The following is a 19023-nucleotide window of genomic DNA, read 5'->3' as shown; positions in this document are numbered from 1 at the left end:
TCATTTGACCCTTAGAACAGCCCTGCAGGGTAAGCCGTAACCCCATTCCACAAGTGGGCTGAAAGGGAAACAGCCCACTAGGGAGAAACCAGAGAGCACACGCAGAGGCCATGTTCCCGGCCACCCAGCTCCCACAACACTTGTGCTGTCCTCAGTCACAGGGCCATCTGGCTCATGCGCGCTGGACTCCGAGAAGGTAAAAAATTTGAGTCGTTGCTAGGAATGTATTAACATGACACATAACCTATCATAAGTTAAAACAAACTGAAACGGGACTAGCAATGGTCAGAGGGTAGCCTTTTGATACGCTCTTCATTAATGGTGCTTTCCCTGGTGTGTTTAGGTACAAATCGGATAAGCTATGCAGTTCAAGGGGCCCACGAGGGTGGCATTTTTGCACTTTGTATGTTGAGAGATGGCACGCTGGTGTCAGGAGGAGGGAAAGACCGGAGGCTCATTTCCTGGAACGGAAACTATCAAAAACTTCACAAGACGGAGGTAAACCCCAGTGTGGACCCTGGACCTGTTCACCTGATGCATCTGCTCATGTTTGAAAATCTTCAACTCAGTGCTTTGAAAAAATAAATTAGATGAATTTTTATGGGGGGGCAACAATCTTAGGAAAATTATAGAGGCAGTTTATGTACACATAAAACAAAGTAAGACTTCAGGCTACTCAACACTTCCTGTTTTGAACATCATTTTAATAGAAGCAATCTTCATTTTCCAAGGGACCCTTTCTCTTTTTTCCAATCCCCATATGCTGCTGGCGTACAGCATCACCGTGAACCAGGTACAGCGGCGCCTGATTTGTTCCCAGCTTCTGAGTCACACTCTGCCACATCCGTGGCACTGTTTGGGGTAGTCTGAAGTTGTAGTTCATGGTTCCTTGGTACGGAAAGGCTTTCGTCAACAGTCCCTTCCCTTGTAGCGCGAATTCTAATTGGTCTTAATAATAAAAGCCTGGAGTCAGATATTAGGGGGTGAAAGCTGCGAGTTCAGAGAAACAGAACAGCCACCACTAGCTCTTACTGCTACGAACTCCTCAGACGGAATAGGCTATTCTGTCGCTACAAAACCTCAGACTGAACCCTGAGCTCCTCCCGCCTTATATTCCTCTTTCCGTCCAACCATATCACTTCTCATCTCCACCTCCCTGGTCCTGGGATTAAATGTGTGAACCACCGCTTGGCTCCATTTCTCTTTTAGACTGATTCAATCTTGTGTAGCCCAGGGTGGCCTTGAACTCACAGAAGTCCGTCTGCCTCTGTCTCTGTGCTGGGATTAAATGTGTGTGCCCCCACTGCCTGGCCTTTATGACTAAGTAGTGTTCCTAGGTCTGTGCTCTTAACTGCAGGCAGGCTTTATTTGCTACAGCACAAACAAAATATCACCACATTCCCTTTCCACCATTATTTGATAGTATACCTTTATTTATGTATTTTTATGTGAGAGAGTGTGTATGATGTATATATATATATGATATATGCACATGTGTGCATATGTAAATCCACGCCCATGCACATATTTGTCAAAGCCAGATGATGTCAGGTGTCTGCTCTATAACTCTTCGCCTTGAGTCTTTGAGACAGGGTCTCTCAGTGAACCTGGAGACAGGCTGACAGCCAGCAAGCCCCAGCCATCCTCCTGCCTCCACCTGTACCCGGTGCTGGAGCCATAGGTGTGCACAGCTGTGCCTGGCTTTTTATGTGGGTGTTGGAGATCTGCATTCAGGGTTCTAGCTTGTGTCTTTTTCCCAGCTGGTATCTCCAGATGCTCATGAAGGTCTTGACCTTGGTGATATATATATATATATATATATATATATATATCTCACATACATACATACATACATACATACATACATATACATAGTCTTGCTACATGGTCTAGGATAGGATAACTTAAGCTCATGTGTAGCATAGGCTAGCCTCAAACTCAGAGATATTCTTGCTTCAGCCTTCTGAGTTCTGGATATATTTGTCAAAACATCATGGAATACTTTAAAGATGTATAGTTTTTATTTGCCATGTATATTGTCAGGACTGCCCGACCTGTTCACATGTACCTGAAAAGGGGAGTGAGAATGGAGGAAAGAAATAGACAAGAGACAGAAGATAGAGTTGGAAGGGCTTCCAGTGAATACTGTAACAGCCCAAATTTATTTCTCATAGCCCCTATATACCCCTATCCAAAGGGGGGAGCAAAAGACTTCCTTACCACGATACGAGGAACAAGCAAGCGTGATTACTTAATTACATCTCAAAAATAGCCTTGTAACCACACCCTAAGTCAAACCTCACGTTGTCTGCCTTTGAGGAGCAAAGCGATCAGTGGCCACACCTTTGTCCAAACATCCTGTTATTTGTCGTTGTGAAACAAGAAAGGGTTTGAACTCTCTGACCTTTCATCAGGATGGAACGGAGTCAAAACTGTGGGCTCTCGCCATATATCTCAGTAAGAGTCAACACTCCAGATGCAGAAGCAGAGGTAGGAGAACTTCTGTGAGTTTGAGGCCAACCTCTTGATCCACATAGAGAGTTCCAGGACAGCCAGGACTATGTAGAAAGACACTGCCTCAAAACAAACAACAACAAAACAAAAAGGAGGAGGAGAAATAGAGGACTGGATAGATGACTCAGAGGTTAAGAACACTTACTACCCTTGCAGAGGACCCAGGTTAAGTTCTCAATACCTGCGTGGCCACTCCCAACCATCTGTAGTCTCTAGTCTGAGAGAATCTGGCATCCTCTTTTGGCTTCTGTGGGCACTACACACATGTGATACACATGCATACATGTAGACAAATATTCATATATATAATAAAATAAGTAAATCTTGAATGAAAGGAAAGAAAGAATATGTGAATGGTTATATTATTATGTGAGATTGATGTAAGAGAAAGAATTTTATAAATAACAAATGAGGTGAGACTATATATTGTCAACTGGGAAATTACTCATAATGTTATAATATGGTATATTAGAGGAATAAAGAACATTTCTACATATTGATAGTACTAACTGTAGCACAAAGTTTCTCTCCCACCTGGTCTCGCAGCTATTTAGTCCCCAAATTCTGTCCCTCCCGGTCCTACAGCTGTTAGTCCCAGTGAAACACACAGAGGCTTACTTTAATTATAAACTGTTTAGTTTATTAGCTCAGGCTTATTATTAACTAACTCTTACAACTTAAAATAACATATAATTCTTGTCCATGTTTAGCCACGTGGCTTGGTACCTTTCCTCAGTGCAGCGTTCTTATCTTGCTTTCTCTGTGTCTGGCTGGTGACTGCATCTGTGCCTATTCTCTTCCCAAAATTCTCTTAGTCTGGTTGCCCTGCCTAAACTTCCTGCCTGACTACTGGCCAATCAGCATTGCATTGAACCAAAACAAGTGACAAATCTTTACAGTATACAAGAGCATTTCCCACAAGTGATTCATTTGGAGATTTGCTAAGATCTAAGAACACAATCTTTGGACAGGCTTGCCCGACTTATCACTGCAAGGAAATTTAGAAGTGTAATGGTTTAAGTAAAACACTGCAGGTTCCTAAGTGCCGTCAGGCAGTGGGCCGCGGGTCCCGAGACCAAGGCAGGCCATGAAGGCAGCTGGGTCCCAGGCAGGAAGCCACATAGTGGATGAGAGACTGAGATGAATAGGCACCCATGCAGAGGGAAGTTGGCTATTTATTTAGTGAGTTATGGAGGGGAAAGGGAGAAGGGGAAGAGGAGAGAGAGAGAGAGAGAGAGAGAGAGAGAGAGAGAGAGAGAGAGAGAGAGAGAGAGAGAGAGAGAGGAGGGAGCAGTGGGGAGAAGGGAGAGACAGAAACTGTCTGGGGGGGGAAGGAACTCAGGTTAGAAGCTGAAGACCAGCTTGCTTCGGTGGACAAGGGAGGAGGGAGGGAGTGGACGTGGCTTCACAGAACTCTGAGTCCCGGGATCAGACTGAGACCTGTGGGAACAGGGTCACCACATTGCTCTGAGAAGCTCTGTTCTTACTGAAGAGTTGGGTGTGGTTCCATCCTCAGCATTACTCTGTCAGTGTTCACCATTAACAAACCATGCTTGACAGTTACCAGCAGGTTCCGGACCCCAAGTCTTCTGGACAAAAGAGTTTAGTTATGCCTAAAAAATCTTCGGCATCCCAGTTTGTGAAGACCAGTTCTGCACAGATGTCACTATGTGTCTGAGTTAGACACTGCCTTTCTAGGTCTTGCCTACAAATTCTTTGTTTCAGGTTCTTCACAGTGGGCAAGTTCTTGGGCCCCTTTTCTTGAAATTTGTTTTTCTGTTCCCGCTTTCTTTCACTTTGATCGTCGCTTGTGCCTCAGTGTAGATAAGTCACCGCCATCTTCTGGCATTTGAAGTTCTTGCTCACACTCATGCCGTCCCATCTCACAGGACAGTAAAGCTGAGGCCAGGACAAGACATCACACATGCCGAGTTCAATCCTGTAGCACCCGCCCACACCAAAAATAAAAACATGAGTTGTTTGTAGTTATATTTGATCAGCATTTGGGGGGATGTGCTGTGCATTGCTTGTTATGGGCATTTTTATGTTAAACTGTAAGGAAGGTACTGGAAATGATTCTGGCATCTCAGATGCAGCTCTTTTTTTTTTTTTAAAAAAAAAAAGATTTATTTATTTATTATGTTTGCAACATTCCTTCCATGTTTGCTTGCATGCCAGAAGAGGGCACCAAATCTCATTATAGATGGCTGTGAGCCACTATGTGGTTGCTGGGAATTGAACTCAGGACCTCTGGAAGAGCAGTCAGTGCTCTTAACCTCTGAGCCATCTCTCTAGCCCTCAGATGTAGCTCTTCCACTTCACAGAATGTCATTCCTTCTCTTCTTTATAACTTTTCTAAAAAAAAAAAAAGAAAAAGAAAAAAAGCTTTGGATTTGAAGTGTGTATGTGTGTGCACATGTGTGTGTGTGTGTGTGTGTGTGTGAATGGGGGGCCAGATGTCAGCTTTTGGTGTTATTCCTCAAGTGCCATCCTCTTTATTCTGTGAGACAGCATCTCACCGAGCTGTGGCACTTGCCCACTCATCTAGGCCGCTGACAGCAAACCCCTGGGATTTGTTCACCTCTATCTTCTCAGTGCTGGGATTCCTTGCTATCACAGCTGGCTTTTACCTGGGTTCCAGAAACAAACTCTGGCACTTAACCAACTGAGCTATCCCCCAAGCTTCTTTGACCCAGAATCTCACTCTGTAGCCCAGACTAGCCTGTGACCCCTAGCCGTCCCTTCTCAGCCTCCCATGTGCCAGGAGTCCAGGCACACTCCGCTCCACCAGCTCAGCCATTGCCTTAGGCCTCTGCCGATACAGCCCACAGGTAGAGACTGTGTGCCGGGCAGTCTGCTTCTCACCGTGTCAGGCCTGGATGCTTCATGACATCCCTGGGTCCAGCCACCCCAGCATTCTTACTATAGTGAACGAATACCCTTCACTTTAGCAGAGTGAACGGTTCTTAGCAGGTGCATTCCAAATATCTCCCTGGACCCCCGCATACTTACCAACATGCACAATGACACTCCTCTGAGACCATTTTGAAGTTAAAGGAGGTTTTTGGAACTCTTACAAGTCTCTGGTTTTATCAGCTTCTGAGGCAGGAGGCATTACTAGTAAAGGCTAGATTATCCAATCATACTCCCCCTCCCCACCTACTCTGTTTTTAAAAAAACATGGTCTTTATATTTAGCCCTGGCTGGCCTAGAACTCACTATCTAGACTAAGCTGGTTTCAGACCCACAGAGATCTGCTCACCTCTGCCTCCCCAGGGCTATATTAAAGGTCGTTGTGCCCTGATGCCCTGCTAAGACTGTATCCTTGCTGATTCTTTAAGATATTTAAGATGTTTATAGTTTAAAAAAATAAAGTACTTGCCTAGATACAAGAAGTCCCAGGTCCACCTCTAACACCACTAATAGGCAAACACACATGTGTGCATTCCCTCTCTCTCTCTCTCTCTCTCTCTCTCACACACACACACACACACACACACACACACACACACACACACACACACACAGGTTTAGAGTTTTGATCACTTGCTCAACAGCTGGCTGTGATATCTATACAACTGAGTTTCTCTTCTGGGCACACATATATAAAACTGTCTTTAAAAGTTAACATGCAACACAATTTTTGTTTGTTTGTTTTCAAGACAGACTTTCTCTATGGAGTTCTGACTGTCCTGGAACTCACTCTGTAGACTAGGCTGGATTCGAACTCAGAGATCCTCTTGCCTCTGCTTCCCTGAGTGTTGGGATTAAAGGCATGTGTTGCCACTACTACCAGGCGTCATAAATGTTTTTGTTTGTTTGTTTGTTTGTCTTTTTGGTTTTAGAGACAGGGTTTCTCTCTTGCTTTGGAGCCTGTCCTGGAACTTGCTCTGAAGACCAGGCTGACCTCAAACTCACAGAGATCCACTTGCCTCTGCCTCCTGAGTGCTGGGATTAAAGACATGCGCCACCCCTACCCAGCATCACAGATATTTTTAATGCCTGAGATAAATGCTGGTGCACATCCATAATCCTGGCTCTTGGGAAAGACTGAATCAGGAAGATTACCTTGAGTTTGAGGTCAGGGTTGCATAATAAATTCAAGGCCAGCCTGAACTACACAGTGAAACCTCTCAAAAGGAAAAAAAAAAGAAAGAAAAAGAAAAAGTGCCAATTGAATGAAATCTTAAATCTTTGTTTCCACGTTACTTTTTACCATACAGATTCCTGAGCAGTTTGGCCCGATACGGACAGTGGCTGAGGGGAAGGGCAATGTCATCTTGATAGGCACAACTAGAAACTTTGTCCTGCAAGGCACTTTGTCAGGGGACTTCACACCCATCACTCAGGTATTGTCAGCTTGGCAAATGCCAAACTCTTACATCCTGCCATTAATGCAGATATATGTGAGCATTGGAAGGGCGGCTGGCTCCGGAGTTTCCCAGTGGGATGACTTTCTACTTCAGCGTTGTGTTTTGTGTCGTGATTAAGCTGGGAGGAACAAGCTGATGAGGCAATCTTTCAGACCTGATGGAGGCTCCTCTGTGACCGTGGCATCTCAGAGTCCCTGTGTCTTGGCTCTTTGTAGGGTCACACTGATGAACTCTGGGGGCTGGCCATCCATGCCTCCAAACCTCAGTTCTTGACCTGTGGACATGACAAGCATGCCACTCTCTGGGATGCTGTTGGTCACCGGCCTGTCTGGGACAAAATCATAGAGGTAAACATGCATGCTCCCTTTCTGGTTTCCTTATAAAAACTCCCCTGGGATGGATTGGTGCATGAAATTAACAGTGATAAGTAGCTGTTTAAGACCAATGTTCTACCTTTTAATAATGACCTTGTTTTTAAGGGTGTGTCCAGTGTTCTCACCCATATCATTCTGCTTCACCATTGAGCTTCCTCAACAGCAAGTTAGTGTTTCCAAGCAGGTGATCAGGTTCCTGAGAGGGGATTTAGCTGACCCAGGTGCTGAGGAAGCCTGGGAAGAGCCTGTGTTCTGTGATGGCATAGCTAACAGAGCTATGAGCCACACTGAGGACACGGTTTCTCTTATCCCTCTGTGGAGTTTGGTGGCCGAGATAAAGCATTCGCACTGAACTTTGCGGGGGGGAACACAGATTTCTTATCAGAGTCTCCCGTCCCCTCCCCAGTGGAGACCAGACTGGCACGCCTGTGCTGCTGGCTCGTCAGGCTGTGGATGTGTTGTATCATCCGTCGTTCTTACAACTCTTCTGTGGGTTGAAGAATTTTAGTTTTGCTCTGACTGTTTGTCAGGAAAGGGGGGAACAGAGAAGATGAGTTACTTGTCAAGGTCACTAAGTTAGTAAGTGGGGAGTGGCTCCATGGTTTAGTGCACCCTCTGCTCTGCAGAGGACTGGGTTCAGTTCCCAACCCCCACAGGCCCACTCACAACCATCTGGAACTCCATCTAGTTCCAAGGGATCTAACGCCTTGATCTGGCCTCTGGGGGCATCAGGGTGCACTTATATACATGCAGACAAAACACTTACAATCATTAAAAAAAAAAAAGTGGCTAAGTTGCCCAGCTCAGACTGACTCCTAACCCCAGGCTGTGTTCTGTCACACTGTAGTGAATCACAGGCAGCCTCCATTGGTTACTTGTCTCCTGGTAACTCACACATCCCATATTAGGAAACGGCCTTCTTGCAGTGCCCGGGATTGTGCATTTATTCCTGCAAAGCTGCTGGTATTTCCAGGGGCCTGGGGCTGGGGCTGGACTGTCACAGGGTGCTGCTCACTGCACCCAGCTGAGCCCAGGGTAGGCATTCCCACTGCATCGAGGGAGGGCAGCCCTCCTGCAGTTCCCTGAGCATGGCCACCAACTGACAACCCTGACACCCCACCTCCCTGCCCCTCACCAGGCAGTTAACTAATTGCTCTGGCCTAACGTAAGTTTGGGACCAGGGCTGGAGCTCACAGCCCTGCAGTGTCCTCGACCCTCTGCCCACCATCCCCGGTGGATAAAGAACCCTTAGCCTCTCCACCTCCATATGAAAAGAGTTGTGTGGTTCAGGCCGGCTGCGTTATAGAAATAGCTTGTCGGGGAGCGGATCAAGGGACCCCGAGTTCTGTTCGCATGTCAGCAGCACCCGTTTAGTGAGGACGACCGCTTTTGGAGTCAGCTGAAGATGGTATGACTGGTATCGAGTCTCCGTCTGCTCTGTGGTTTCAGCTGCTCTGGTAGCATCTCTGTGCCTCCAATGTCCACTCCTGCCCTGGTGGTGGCTGGTGGTGGTGCTCCCAGATAGATGGAGCCCACTATTTGACCAACTTTCCACTGAGCCCGGTTATGGCCCAGAAGAAGAGCATTTATCTGTCTGCCTTTCTGACTCCTGTAGATAGGACAGACTATAAGACCACAGAGCGATTCGGCCAGGACAGGCCTGCACTGTGGTTGCAGTCTGACCCGGATCCCAGCGCATTTCTTCCGGGGAGCAAGGAGGCTTTTCAGACAGAGCCGGGTAGCCTGGGAGCGTACTGCGCGGGTGGGGTTGTGCTGTCTTGCTGTGTCTGGCTGTCTATTTACACTTCCTTTAAAATATTTTAGGATCCAGCTCAGTCTTCTGGTTTTCATCCTTCAGGGTCTGTGGTTGCAGTCGGGACACTGACTGGGAGGTAAGCCCCGCCCCCACCCCACCCCTCGCACAGCCTTTGCCGTCAGAGTCCCGAAGAGCAGCTAGATGTCTGAGTCTCCCCAGGGGCAGGGGCAGGGGCATGCCAGCTTTGGCTGCATCTTTTCGGTTCCGGTCATTTACTGAGAATTAAATCAAAGCTCAAAAAACGAAACCGAGCTCTTCCCATTTGAAACCTTGAGGAAAACCATGGGTCTGTTTACGTGTTTCCTCCCCAGCTCCACCCCCCCACCCAGCTCCATCTGCCACTAGCTCCAGAGGCTCTGAGAGCTCCTGGGAACCTGCCCAAGAGTAGTGGTTCTCAACCTGGGGGTCACAACCCCTGAACTTATTGGAAGATACAGATATTTACATTGTTACTCATAACAGCAGCAGTATTACATTTATGAAGTAACAACAGAATAATTTTATGGTTGGGGTCGCCACAACCTGAGGAACATTAGAAAGGTTGAGAACCACTGATCTAGAGCCTGTGGCAGAAATGGGCAGGAAAACATTCCAAAGCACTGAGGAGCGAAGCCTGCTTTCTCAGCTAGAGAAGCTTTCAATGCTGTAGAAAGTGCCCAGATCCTGGGCCTCACGTCCAGACTCAGCTTCTTCTGCCACTCTAGACAGTAGATCTGCGCTCACTGCCCGGCTTCGCCATGAGCAGCAGTGCATCTGTGAGTCACTTCTAGAAACTCTCTGACTGTCCTTCTGCTCTGTGAGTTGTGGTAAAGCCACCAACACCGACGACTGAAAGAGCCCTGTACATAGGGACATCTCCTGAGCTGGCTAGGTGGCTGGTATTATCATTGTTTGGCAGGGTTTGGCTGTGTTACCATTTTGCTTGACTCAATAGAGCAGTCTGCCCTCAGGGATGTGGTCCAAGACCCCTGCTGGATGTTCAAAGATGTAGTTGTTACAGAACCTCGTATAACCTAGCTCTTTCCTCTCATCCATGCCTGTGATAAAACTTCACGGCGTAATGCGGCTCAAGTGAGCGGTGAATGATCGTGACCAATAATCAGATGGATCTGTTGAGACTGTAGAAGTTCTGTGTGTATGGTTTTGTCTCAAAGGGTCTAGCGATGGTGGGTCCACCCTCCCCCCATGATGGATTAAAATGATTCGGTTCCTCACAGAAAAAAAATGAAGTGAATAGTGTTCTCAGAACAGATACAATGCAAAACTTACGCTTTTTTTCTGAAATTTTCCATTCAATGTTTTCAAGCCTGAGGTTGAAAAGGACAATAAAATCATCGGCAGCAGAGCCTGCATGAGGAAGACTGAGTCTGTTCTAGCCCCAGCTGTATAGTCTTAGATGCTCCTGCCCGTCGGCCTTTCCTAAAAGCATACTGCTCTGATTTTGTTTTTATACCTGTGGGGTTTATAAAGACAACTACTCATAAGTCGTAGCAAAGGTGCCTTAAGAGCCCTTCTGCAGAATGCTTGTAGGAAAAGGATTGGAGAGATGGCTCAACAGTTAGAACCCACATCAGGCAGCTCACAGCCATCTGTAACTCCATCTCCAGGGGAGTCTGGCACCCTCTGCTGGCATTTCCTGGGTACTACATGTTTGTATAAAAACCTCCACACAGACTCACATGTATACACGATTTTCTTTTTATCCAAAAAAAAAAAAAAAAAAAAAATGCTTGCATGACGGCACCCGTGTGCACATACAGGCACACAGGGACCCTCTTTGAGACATCAGAGCTTTAATTCAGTAGACCCTTCCCTCTGACCGACTGGCAACCCGGCAGACCTCGCCATCATTTACCTACTGACAGGGGAGGTGTGACAGCATTCAGAATTGAAGTATCCTAGGATGGAATAGATGGCACCTGCGACCTAATCCTACACTTTGTCTCCTCCTCCCACATCTTTTATCCCAGGACCAAATACTCAGCTAAAAGCAACGTACAGGTTTCCTGAAGGCCCCCAGGGTACCCAGATAGTTAGATCCCGAACATAGACAGGAGAGCAGGAGCTCTGCCTCTGTCATCCGGGTCTGAAACCACAGCAGCCAGACTACAGCCAAGGGCCTGGGAGCTCCATCATTCTGCTGCTTAATGCACCTTGTTTCCTGCTCCCTGACCTTAGGAGAGCTCTGATCAGTCCTGGCATAGTGGGGAGCATCGAGGGTCGAACTGTCGTACCCCTCAACTCTCTACCCACACTCTGGGGTCCCCCTCCTTATCCTGGGCCAGAGCTCTGGGGCAGCCACCTCATGCTCATGGCTCTTTGCTGCACCTCTGACCACAGGCCCTTTTGCTCGTCTTCCTGCCCAAGGCAAAGCAAACAAGATCTCGAGAGAGCCTTCAGTGCTAAGTTCTGAAGGGCTTCTGGTGGTTGTCAGTGTGTCGCTCCTTTCCCAAGGGAAGCCGGCATGGAGGGAATTTCTGAGTGTGTTTGCAAAGCCCTGCGATTAACAGGCTCGTGCTGTGGGGACAATCTTGTGTTGTTACGAATACCTACACTGTGTGTCTCATGTTTACAACAGGTGGTTTGTGTTCGACACGGAGACAAAGGACTTGGTCACCGTCCACACAGATGGGAACGAGCAGCTGTCTGTGATGCGCTATTCACCAGGTCAGATACAACTCTCACTTCTCACAAATGGTGCCGCTCTTCACGAGAAACAAGTTGACAGCTCCTCTAAGGGGGATTTAGTTTAAGCATGCATAATATAGCTGTGTTAGTAGGGTTCGCTGCCCCTCGGGTCATGGGGCAACTGTGCTTTAATTTTGTATGAAAATTACACTACCACCAGGCAGTAGTGGCACACGCCTGTAATCCCAGCACTTGGGAGGCAGAGGCAGGTGGATCTCTGCGAGTTCGAGGCCAGCCTGGTATACAAGAGCTAGCTCCAGGACAGGCTCCAAAGCTACAGAGAAACCCTGTCTCGAAAAACCAAACAAAACAAAACAAAACAAAAAAACTCTCTATCTCTCTCCCTCCCTGCCCCCCCCCCCCCCCGCCACCTTTAATTTTTTGAGACAGGGTTTTCCTGTGTAGCCTCATTTGTCCTGGAACTCACTTTGTAGATCAGGCTGACCTTGAACTCACAGAAATTCTCCTGCCTCTGCCTCCCAAGTGCTGGGATTAAAGGCATGCATCACCACCGCCTGGTTTATGTTACAGAAAATCTCAAACAGAATTAGACAGAATGTCAGGGTAAGGTCCCCACCCCATCACCAGGATTTGAAGTGATCACTCTGTTGCCTTCATGTCCTTCCAAGATGCACACCATTTACCCAGTACAAATGTGTAGTTCAGAGGTTCATGGGGGCTGGGGAGATGGCTCGAGCCATGTAGTATGGGCCATGCAAGCATGAGTCCAGATGATCTATTTCCCAGCCCTGTTTGGTAAATTTGTATTTATTCTTCTAGATATTCCTGTTATTTTTATTATTGTGAATGAAATTTTTCTGAATTTTATTTTTAGACAGTTACTAGTATATTGAAATAAAATTGAATTTTGCATATGGCTCTTTTATATAGGTTCCCTTTTCCAAACTCTCTAATCAGTTTTAAAGAGGAGGGGAGCATCACATGCATATATATATATATATATATATATATATATATATATATATATATATATATGTGTGTGTGTGTGTGTGTGTGTGTGTGTGTGTGTGTGTGGTTTGTATGTATTTGTGTGGTTTGTGTACATATGTGTGGTGTGTGTAGTTTGTGTGTCATATATATGTTGTCTATGTACACATGTGTGGTTTATATATATGTCTATGTATATATGTATGGTGTTTGTGTGTGGAATGTGTGTGTACGCACATGTGTAGTCTAAGTATGTGTGTTTGATTTATGTATGTGTGTGTGTTTAATTCTTCAGGATTTTTCTTATACAATGTGATATCATCTGTAAGTAAGTTTGCCTTCTCTTTGGATCTAGATGCCTTTACTTTTCCTTCACTCCATAACTGGTTCCTCCAGTAAAATGCTGACAAGGTTGGCCAGGGTGGCTCTCTTGTTTTTCTCTCAGTCTTTCATCTTTAGGGACAGAGATACCATTTGTCGGGAGAGCATTCTCTTCTGTCCTGATTGCTCTCAACATAAGAAGTGTTGAGATTTGTCAAATATTTTTCTACTGATGGAGAATGTAAGAAAAAAAATGAGTTGGGCTTGGTGGTGCATACCTTTAACCCAGCACTTGGGAGACAGAGGCAGGAGAATCTGTGAGTTCAAGGCGAGTCTGATCTACAAAGAGAGTTCCAGAATACCCAGGGCTATACAGTGAGACCTTGTCTGGAAAAGCAAACAAACAAACATGGAGTGTAGGCAGAGTTTTCCTGTCCTGGTAGCAGTTTCCTAAACAACCAACACCAAGACTTAATATTAACTTATAAATGCTCAACCAATAGCTCAGGCTTATTACTAGCTAACCCTTACATTTTAAATTAACCCATACTCCTTATTTACACTCTGCCATGTGATGGTACCTTTATTAGCATGGCATATTCATCTCCTGCTCCCTCTGCATCTGGCTGGCGACTCCCGACTCTGCCCTTCCTTTTTCTATCGCTCTCAGTTTGGCTTTCCTACCTAACTTTATCCTGTTCAGCTATTGGCCAGTGCAAGAGAGCATCATCCCGCAACCTGTCTTCCTCAAAAGTTGCTCATGTGAGCGAGCCTGTGTGTCCATTTCTTCTCTGTTATCGCAGTGGCAGTCCCTGGAGCTTTCCTCTGGGTAATACTGCCTTCCCCCGAGTCACAAACTGCCCGCAGCATGTGAGCTCCCTGGGCCAGCCAGCCATATGGAGTCAGTGCTCTCTGTCAAGCCAATGGTTTTGACAAATCAGGCAGCACACTACTGAGAAGCTCCACTAAAAGCAGGTGCCCATGTGTTCTCTGACAGAGGAGTGTGGGAGAGAAAAGATGTCACTAATGTCTCGAAGGCCGCAGAGAAGCCCAGGAGCAGCACCTGGGCAGTGGACGAAGACTTTGGGGAGTGGCTGTCCTAGTCAGTGTTCTGCTGCTGTGAAGAGACACCGTAGCCATTGCAGCTCTTATACGAGAAAGCGTTTAATTGGCTGGCTTACAGTGCCAGTGGTTTAGTCCATTACCATCATGGTAGGGAGCATGGCAAGCAAGCAGCTCTGGAGCAATACTGAGAGCTACATCCTGATTTATAGGTAAGAGAGAGACTGAGACTCATTGGCTAAGTCTGGCATGGGCTTTTTGAAACCTCAAACTATCTCCAGTGACACACTTTCTCCAACAAGACCACACTTCCCAATCCTTTCAAATAGTGTCAAACCCAAGTCACTGAGCCTTGAAATCTGTGAGTTGATGTGAGCCATTCTTTTTGTTTGTTTGTTTTTTGGGACAGGGTTTCTCTGTGTAGCCCTGGCTGTCCTGAAACTCACTCTCTAGACCAGGCTGTCCTCAAACTCATAAAGATCCACTTGCCACTGCCTCCTGAGTATGGGGATTAAAGTGTGTGCCACCACCATCCGGCTAATGGGATCCGGCTAATGGGAGCCATTCTTAATTCAAACCACCACAGTGGCCTCAGCTCCCAGAACTGACATTGGAACCCAGGCAGCTATGAAACACATGACAAGTAAAGGTGCTTATTGCTAAGCCTGGCCATCTGAGTTGGATCCCTAGGGAACAAGCTAACTCCATATGAATTGTATTCTGATCTCTACTCATGCAATGTAGCACACACACACACACACACATATACACACACACATACACCCTGGGCCACAACTAACTCCCTATGAATTGTCTTCTGATCTCTACTCATGCAGTGTGGCATGTGCACACACACACACACACACACATGTGCACACACACACACACACACACACACACATACATCACCCTGGGCCATAACTAACTCCCTATGAATTGTCTTCTGATCTCTACTCATGCAGTGTGGCATATGCACACACACACATGTACGCATGCATACACACATACATGTGTGTGCACATACACCCTGGGCCATTATGCTTCTAATCTTAAAATATGGGATTGGCAACCCTGTCTCCTAATGTTTGTTCAGGTTCCTGTGGGAAGTGTTTAGACAGCGCTGGCCCACAGCCACCGCTAGGAAAGTGGTAGTTACTGTGGTTGTCAGCACAGAGCGCTGTGGTCATGATCAGATGGGCGTCAGGACAGGGACACTGGATCTTCTGACGTTCCCTGGCCCTGTTTGGGGTCAGCAATGTGGGTGCTCTGCCCAGGATCCCAGCCTCTGTAGTATTCTTTCTTTCCCCTCTCCAGCAAATATGCTTGCCCCCTCCCTTTGGGCTTCCTGACCACTTAGGCTCCTTCAATCTTGCCCTCCTCCCCATTTTGCTAGAGCATCCTAAGATACCATTTTCTGGTGGTTGCAGTCCATGCTACCCTGTGTTAACCCCCTATAAGGAGAAAACTGGGCTTTTGGGCAAAGCAATGGTGTATGCCAGTGGCTGCCAGGGACTTCCTAGTGAGCCTGACTTCAGGGTAGCCTACACATGTGTGGTATTCTGAAAGAAAATGGCTCCCAAAGGGAGTGGCAGTAGGAGGAGGCATGGCCTGTTGGAGTAGGTCTGTCCTTATTGGAGGAAGTGTGTCACTGTGGGGATGGGCTTTGAAGTTCCTATGAGGCAGTTCACTTCCTGTTGCCTGCCAATCAAGATGTAGGACTCTCAGCTCCAGCACCATGTCCCACTAGGATGATACTGGGCTGAACCTTTGAAACTGTAAGCCATCCCATTAAATGCTTTCCTTTCTAAGAGTTGCTATGGTCATCATGGTGTCTCTTCACAGCGACAGAAACCCCAACTAAGACAACATGCTCTGTGAGCAGGCATGGATGATCAGTAAGAGCAGGACTTGCCTGCAGCCAGTCTGACTGGAGGAACCCATCGTCCCTCACTCCTTCCTCAGCTTCCTCTCAACAACTTGAGGCCACCACTCTTTTATCATTCCCTTGTCTTTCCTGCTGTCCCTGCTCAGGACGTGCTGGCATTTCTGGACTTGTCTCCAGATCCTGTTTTTTTCCTGGTGCGTCTTAGGGTCTCCCCCATCATCAACTTTGCCTACAGGAAGGACTCTGCCACCCTTACCAAAAGCGCCTTGCCTGGCCTTTCAGCACCAGCCCTGCAGTCCAGCATCCTAGACTTCCTTGACACAGGCAGTGAACCCACTGAAGTGGAGGAGCCTTGGGAGGATACAAGGAGTCCTTCTAGAGCCCAGGCCCTATGAGGAAGGCTGTGGCTGCAGAGGCCCAGTCTCGGACAGCTGGGGCTAAAAAACTGGGTCTCCACCCTGCAAAGGTGGGGAAGGGGACAGCCAGGGAAAGATTTTATACAACTTATAGGATTATATTTCAGGGGCCAGAGAGAGCTCAGTGTTTAAGAGCACTAGCTGCTCTTGCAAAGATCTGAGTTCAGTTCTCAGCCCCCACATGGCAATTTATAACAATCTATAACTCCAGTTTCAAGGCTTCTGATGCCCCCTTCTGGCCTCCTTAGGTACATGGGGCACATACCTACATTCAAGTGGACAAAAATACACATACACATAAAATAAAAATAAAGATTTCAAATTTTATTTTAAAAGTTTGAAAAAGGGGATTTTATAAACTTTTACCAGACTCTATACTTTTTTTTTGGTGGTGGTGGGATGGTTTTCGAGACAGGGTTTCTCTGTAGCTTTTGGAGCCTGTCATGGAACTAGCTCTTGTAGACCAAGCTGGCCTTAATCACAGAGATCCACCTGCCTCTGCCTCACGAGTGTTGGGATTAAAGGTGTGTGCCACCACCGCCCAGCAGACTCTATACTTATATACTAATTCTATGGGTATTTTTCAAACAAGAACTTTGAAAGCTTTATAGGATGCATTGGAAAGCAATGTATTGGGCTGGAGAGTTGGCTCAGTGGTTAAGAGCACTGGTTACTCTTCCAGAGGTCCTGAGTTCAATTCCCAGCAACCACATGGTGGCTCACAACCATCTGTAATGAGATATGGTGTCCTCCTCTGGTATGTGGGCGTACATGGAGGGAGGATGTTGTATACATAATAAATAAATAAATCTTTAAAAGAAAAAAGAAAAAAAGCAATGTGTTTCCCTTTGAATAGTTCATTAATTGGACTGCTTGGTTCAGATCTATGGTGGCAAGTGCCATTCTCTCTTGTGATGAATAACACAGCGGCTTCACATTCGAAATCTGTTCTGTTTCTGCAGATGGGAATTTCTTAGCAATAGGCTCTCATGACAACTGCATCTACATTTACGGAGTTGGCGACAATGGGAGGAGATACACAAGAGTTGGCAAGTGCTCTGTACGTTTTTCCATTTCCTGGGGGCGCTGACGTGGTCATTTCATGACAGTGGCGTGGTGTCTGCCACGTTCCAACAGGCACGAGGGACTTACCCAGTGCTCTCCCCCAGGGCCATTCCAGCTTCATCACCCACCTCGACTGGTCCGTGAACTCACAGTTCCTGGTGTCCAATTCCGGGGACTACGAAATCCTTTACTGTGAGTAGCGGGCAGCAGGGTTGTCTGGGTTTGGATGATTCATGACACTTGCTCTGAGACTCCCACAGGCCTGTGTGGGATGAGGCCCTCTCCATCCCTCAGTGTCCTCTGTGAGGTGGAGCCTGACATTGGATTGTGTTGATTGGGAGGGATCTTGTTCCCCACCCTGGGGAAGAAGTGAGCCCTGTGTGGAGGTCCTGGAGGTGGGTGAATGTCACAGTATGGCTGGCCTTAGTGAAAGTACCCTCCCAAGCAGGCAGAGACCATGAAGTCCCTCCCACTTGGGTGGATAAAAGCCCCAGGGCCCTATTCCTTTTCTTCAAACCTTTCTTAGGCCCAGTCTCTGTGCTTAGTCAGTACCTGGGAGGAGGAAGGATGCCAACATCAGCCTTTACTCTGAGCAAAATGGAGGGGGTCGTGGGATATGACAGTGTTCATGTCTCCACCCACAGGAAGTTCCTTCGAATGCACACTGCTGTTTGCCTACACTTTCCCATGATCCACAGGGTTTTCTGGCACTTTCAGGCTGGGCCCCTTTTTTATTAATAAAGAAATCAGGGTTCAAATGCAGGTGAGGGGCTTAAACCAGGGGTAGGGAGGAAGTTACTCCCCTGGGCCTGTTGCCTGCTTGGTAAGGAGCCTGGAGAAGGCAGAGAAAAGAGGCAGCCAGTTCCAGGAGGGAGCCCTTCTTCCACAGCTCCCGCCTCACACGGGTGCACAAGAGGGCAGTTGCTTGGGGAATGGGCCTGTATCTAGAACCTACCCAGACAGATGAGCTGGAGGCCTTGGCACCTGCTGAGACTGGTATCCATGAACTTCCACCCCTGCCTCAGAGCTGAAGAGGCTAAGAGATGTGCGTAAGCGTGTGCATGCATGTATATGTATGCATGTGTTTGGTGTGTGTGTGTGTACATGCTGGAAGAGGGCTGAACAGTCCAGAAGCAAGGCAGGGTTCAGGCCTGCCATGAGGACACTGAGCAGTAGGTGGCTGGGGACCAGAGACTGGTCACAGATGGGAGAAGCCATGCTGGTGGTGGGGAGCAAAAGAGGGTATCTCAGAGAAGGACACCGAACCCTGAAAGGCAGCCTCTCCTAAAGCCCAGATTTGCACTCCTTCCCTGGCAAACTGACAGCTGTGCCCCACTGCTCCCATGGCTGAGAGGAGCTTCTTCCCAGATGGGGCGTAGCTCTGAGGACCCTGCCTGGCCCCAGGGAGGGCAGGGCCCTTGGCTGAAAAGTCACAAGGCTGTTTGCTTCTTCCAGGGGTCCCGTCTGCCTGTAAGCAAGTTGTGAGTGTGGAAACCACAAGGGACATCGAGTGGGCCACCTACACCTGCACCTTGGGATTCCATGTCTTTGGTAGGGGTCC

At 47.3% G+C, this 19023-nt stretch overlaps 1 protein-coding gene across 4 annotated transcripts in view; it reads left to right on the top strand.

Moving 5' to 3' along the window:
* Eml1 (EMAP like 1) overlaps positions 1–19023 on the top strand; it is a 156458-nt gene that overhangs the window by 134097 nt on the left and 3338 nt on the right. For all 4 annotated transcript variants that reach the window (XM_048431260.3, XM_087911517.1, XM_085697913.2 and 1 more), the window contains 8 exons: positions 344–498; positions 6738–6863; positions 7103–7234; positions 9086–9153; positions 11656–11744; positions 17360–17457; positions 17567–17654; positions 18918–19013. In XM_048431260.3, the coding sequence (XP_048287217.3) occupies positions 344–498; positions 6738–6863; positions 7103–7234; positions 9086–9153; positions 11656–11744; positions 17360–17457; positions 17567–17654; positions 18918–19013 (852 nt within the window). The remainder of the gene's footprint in view (positions 1–343; positions 499–6737; positions 6864–7102; positions 7235–9085; positions 9154–11655; positions 11745–17359; positions 17458–17566; positions 17655–18917; positions 19014–19023) is intronic.

This window comes from Myodes glareolus, chromosome 11 (genome assembly GCF_982192425.1).
Source record: "Myodes glareolus chromosome 11, mMyoGla1.1, whole genome shotgun sequence".
Lineage (NCBI taxonomy): Eukaryota > Metazoa > Chordata > Mammalia > Rodentia > Cricetidae > Myodes > Myodes glareolus.
This window is presented reverse-complemented; position numbering and strand designations above follow the sequence as displayed.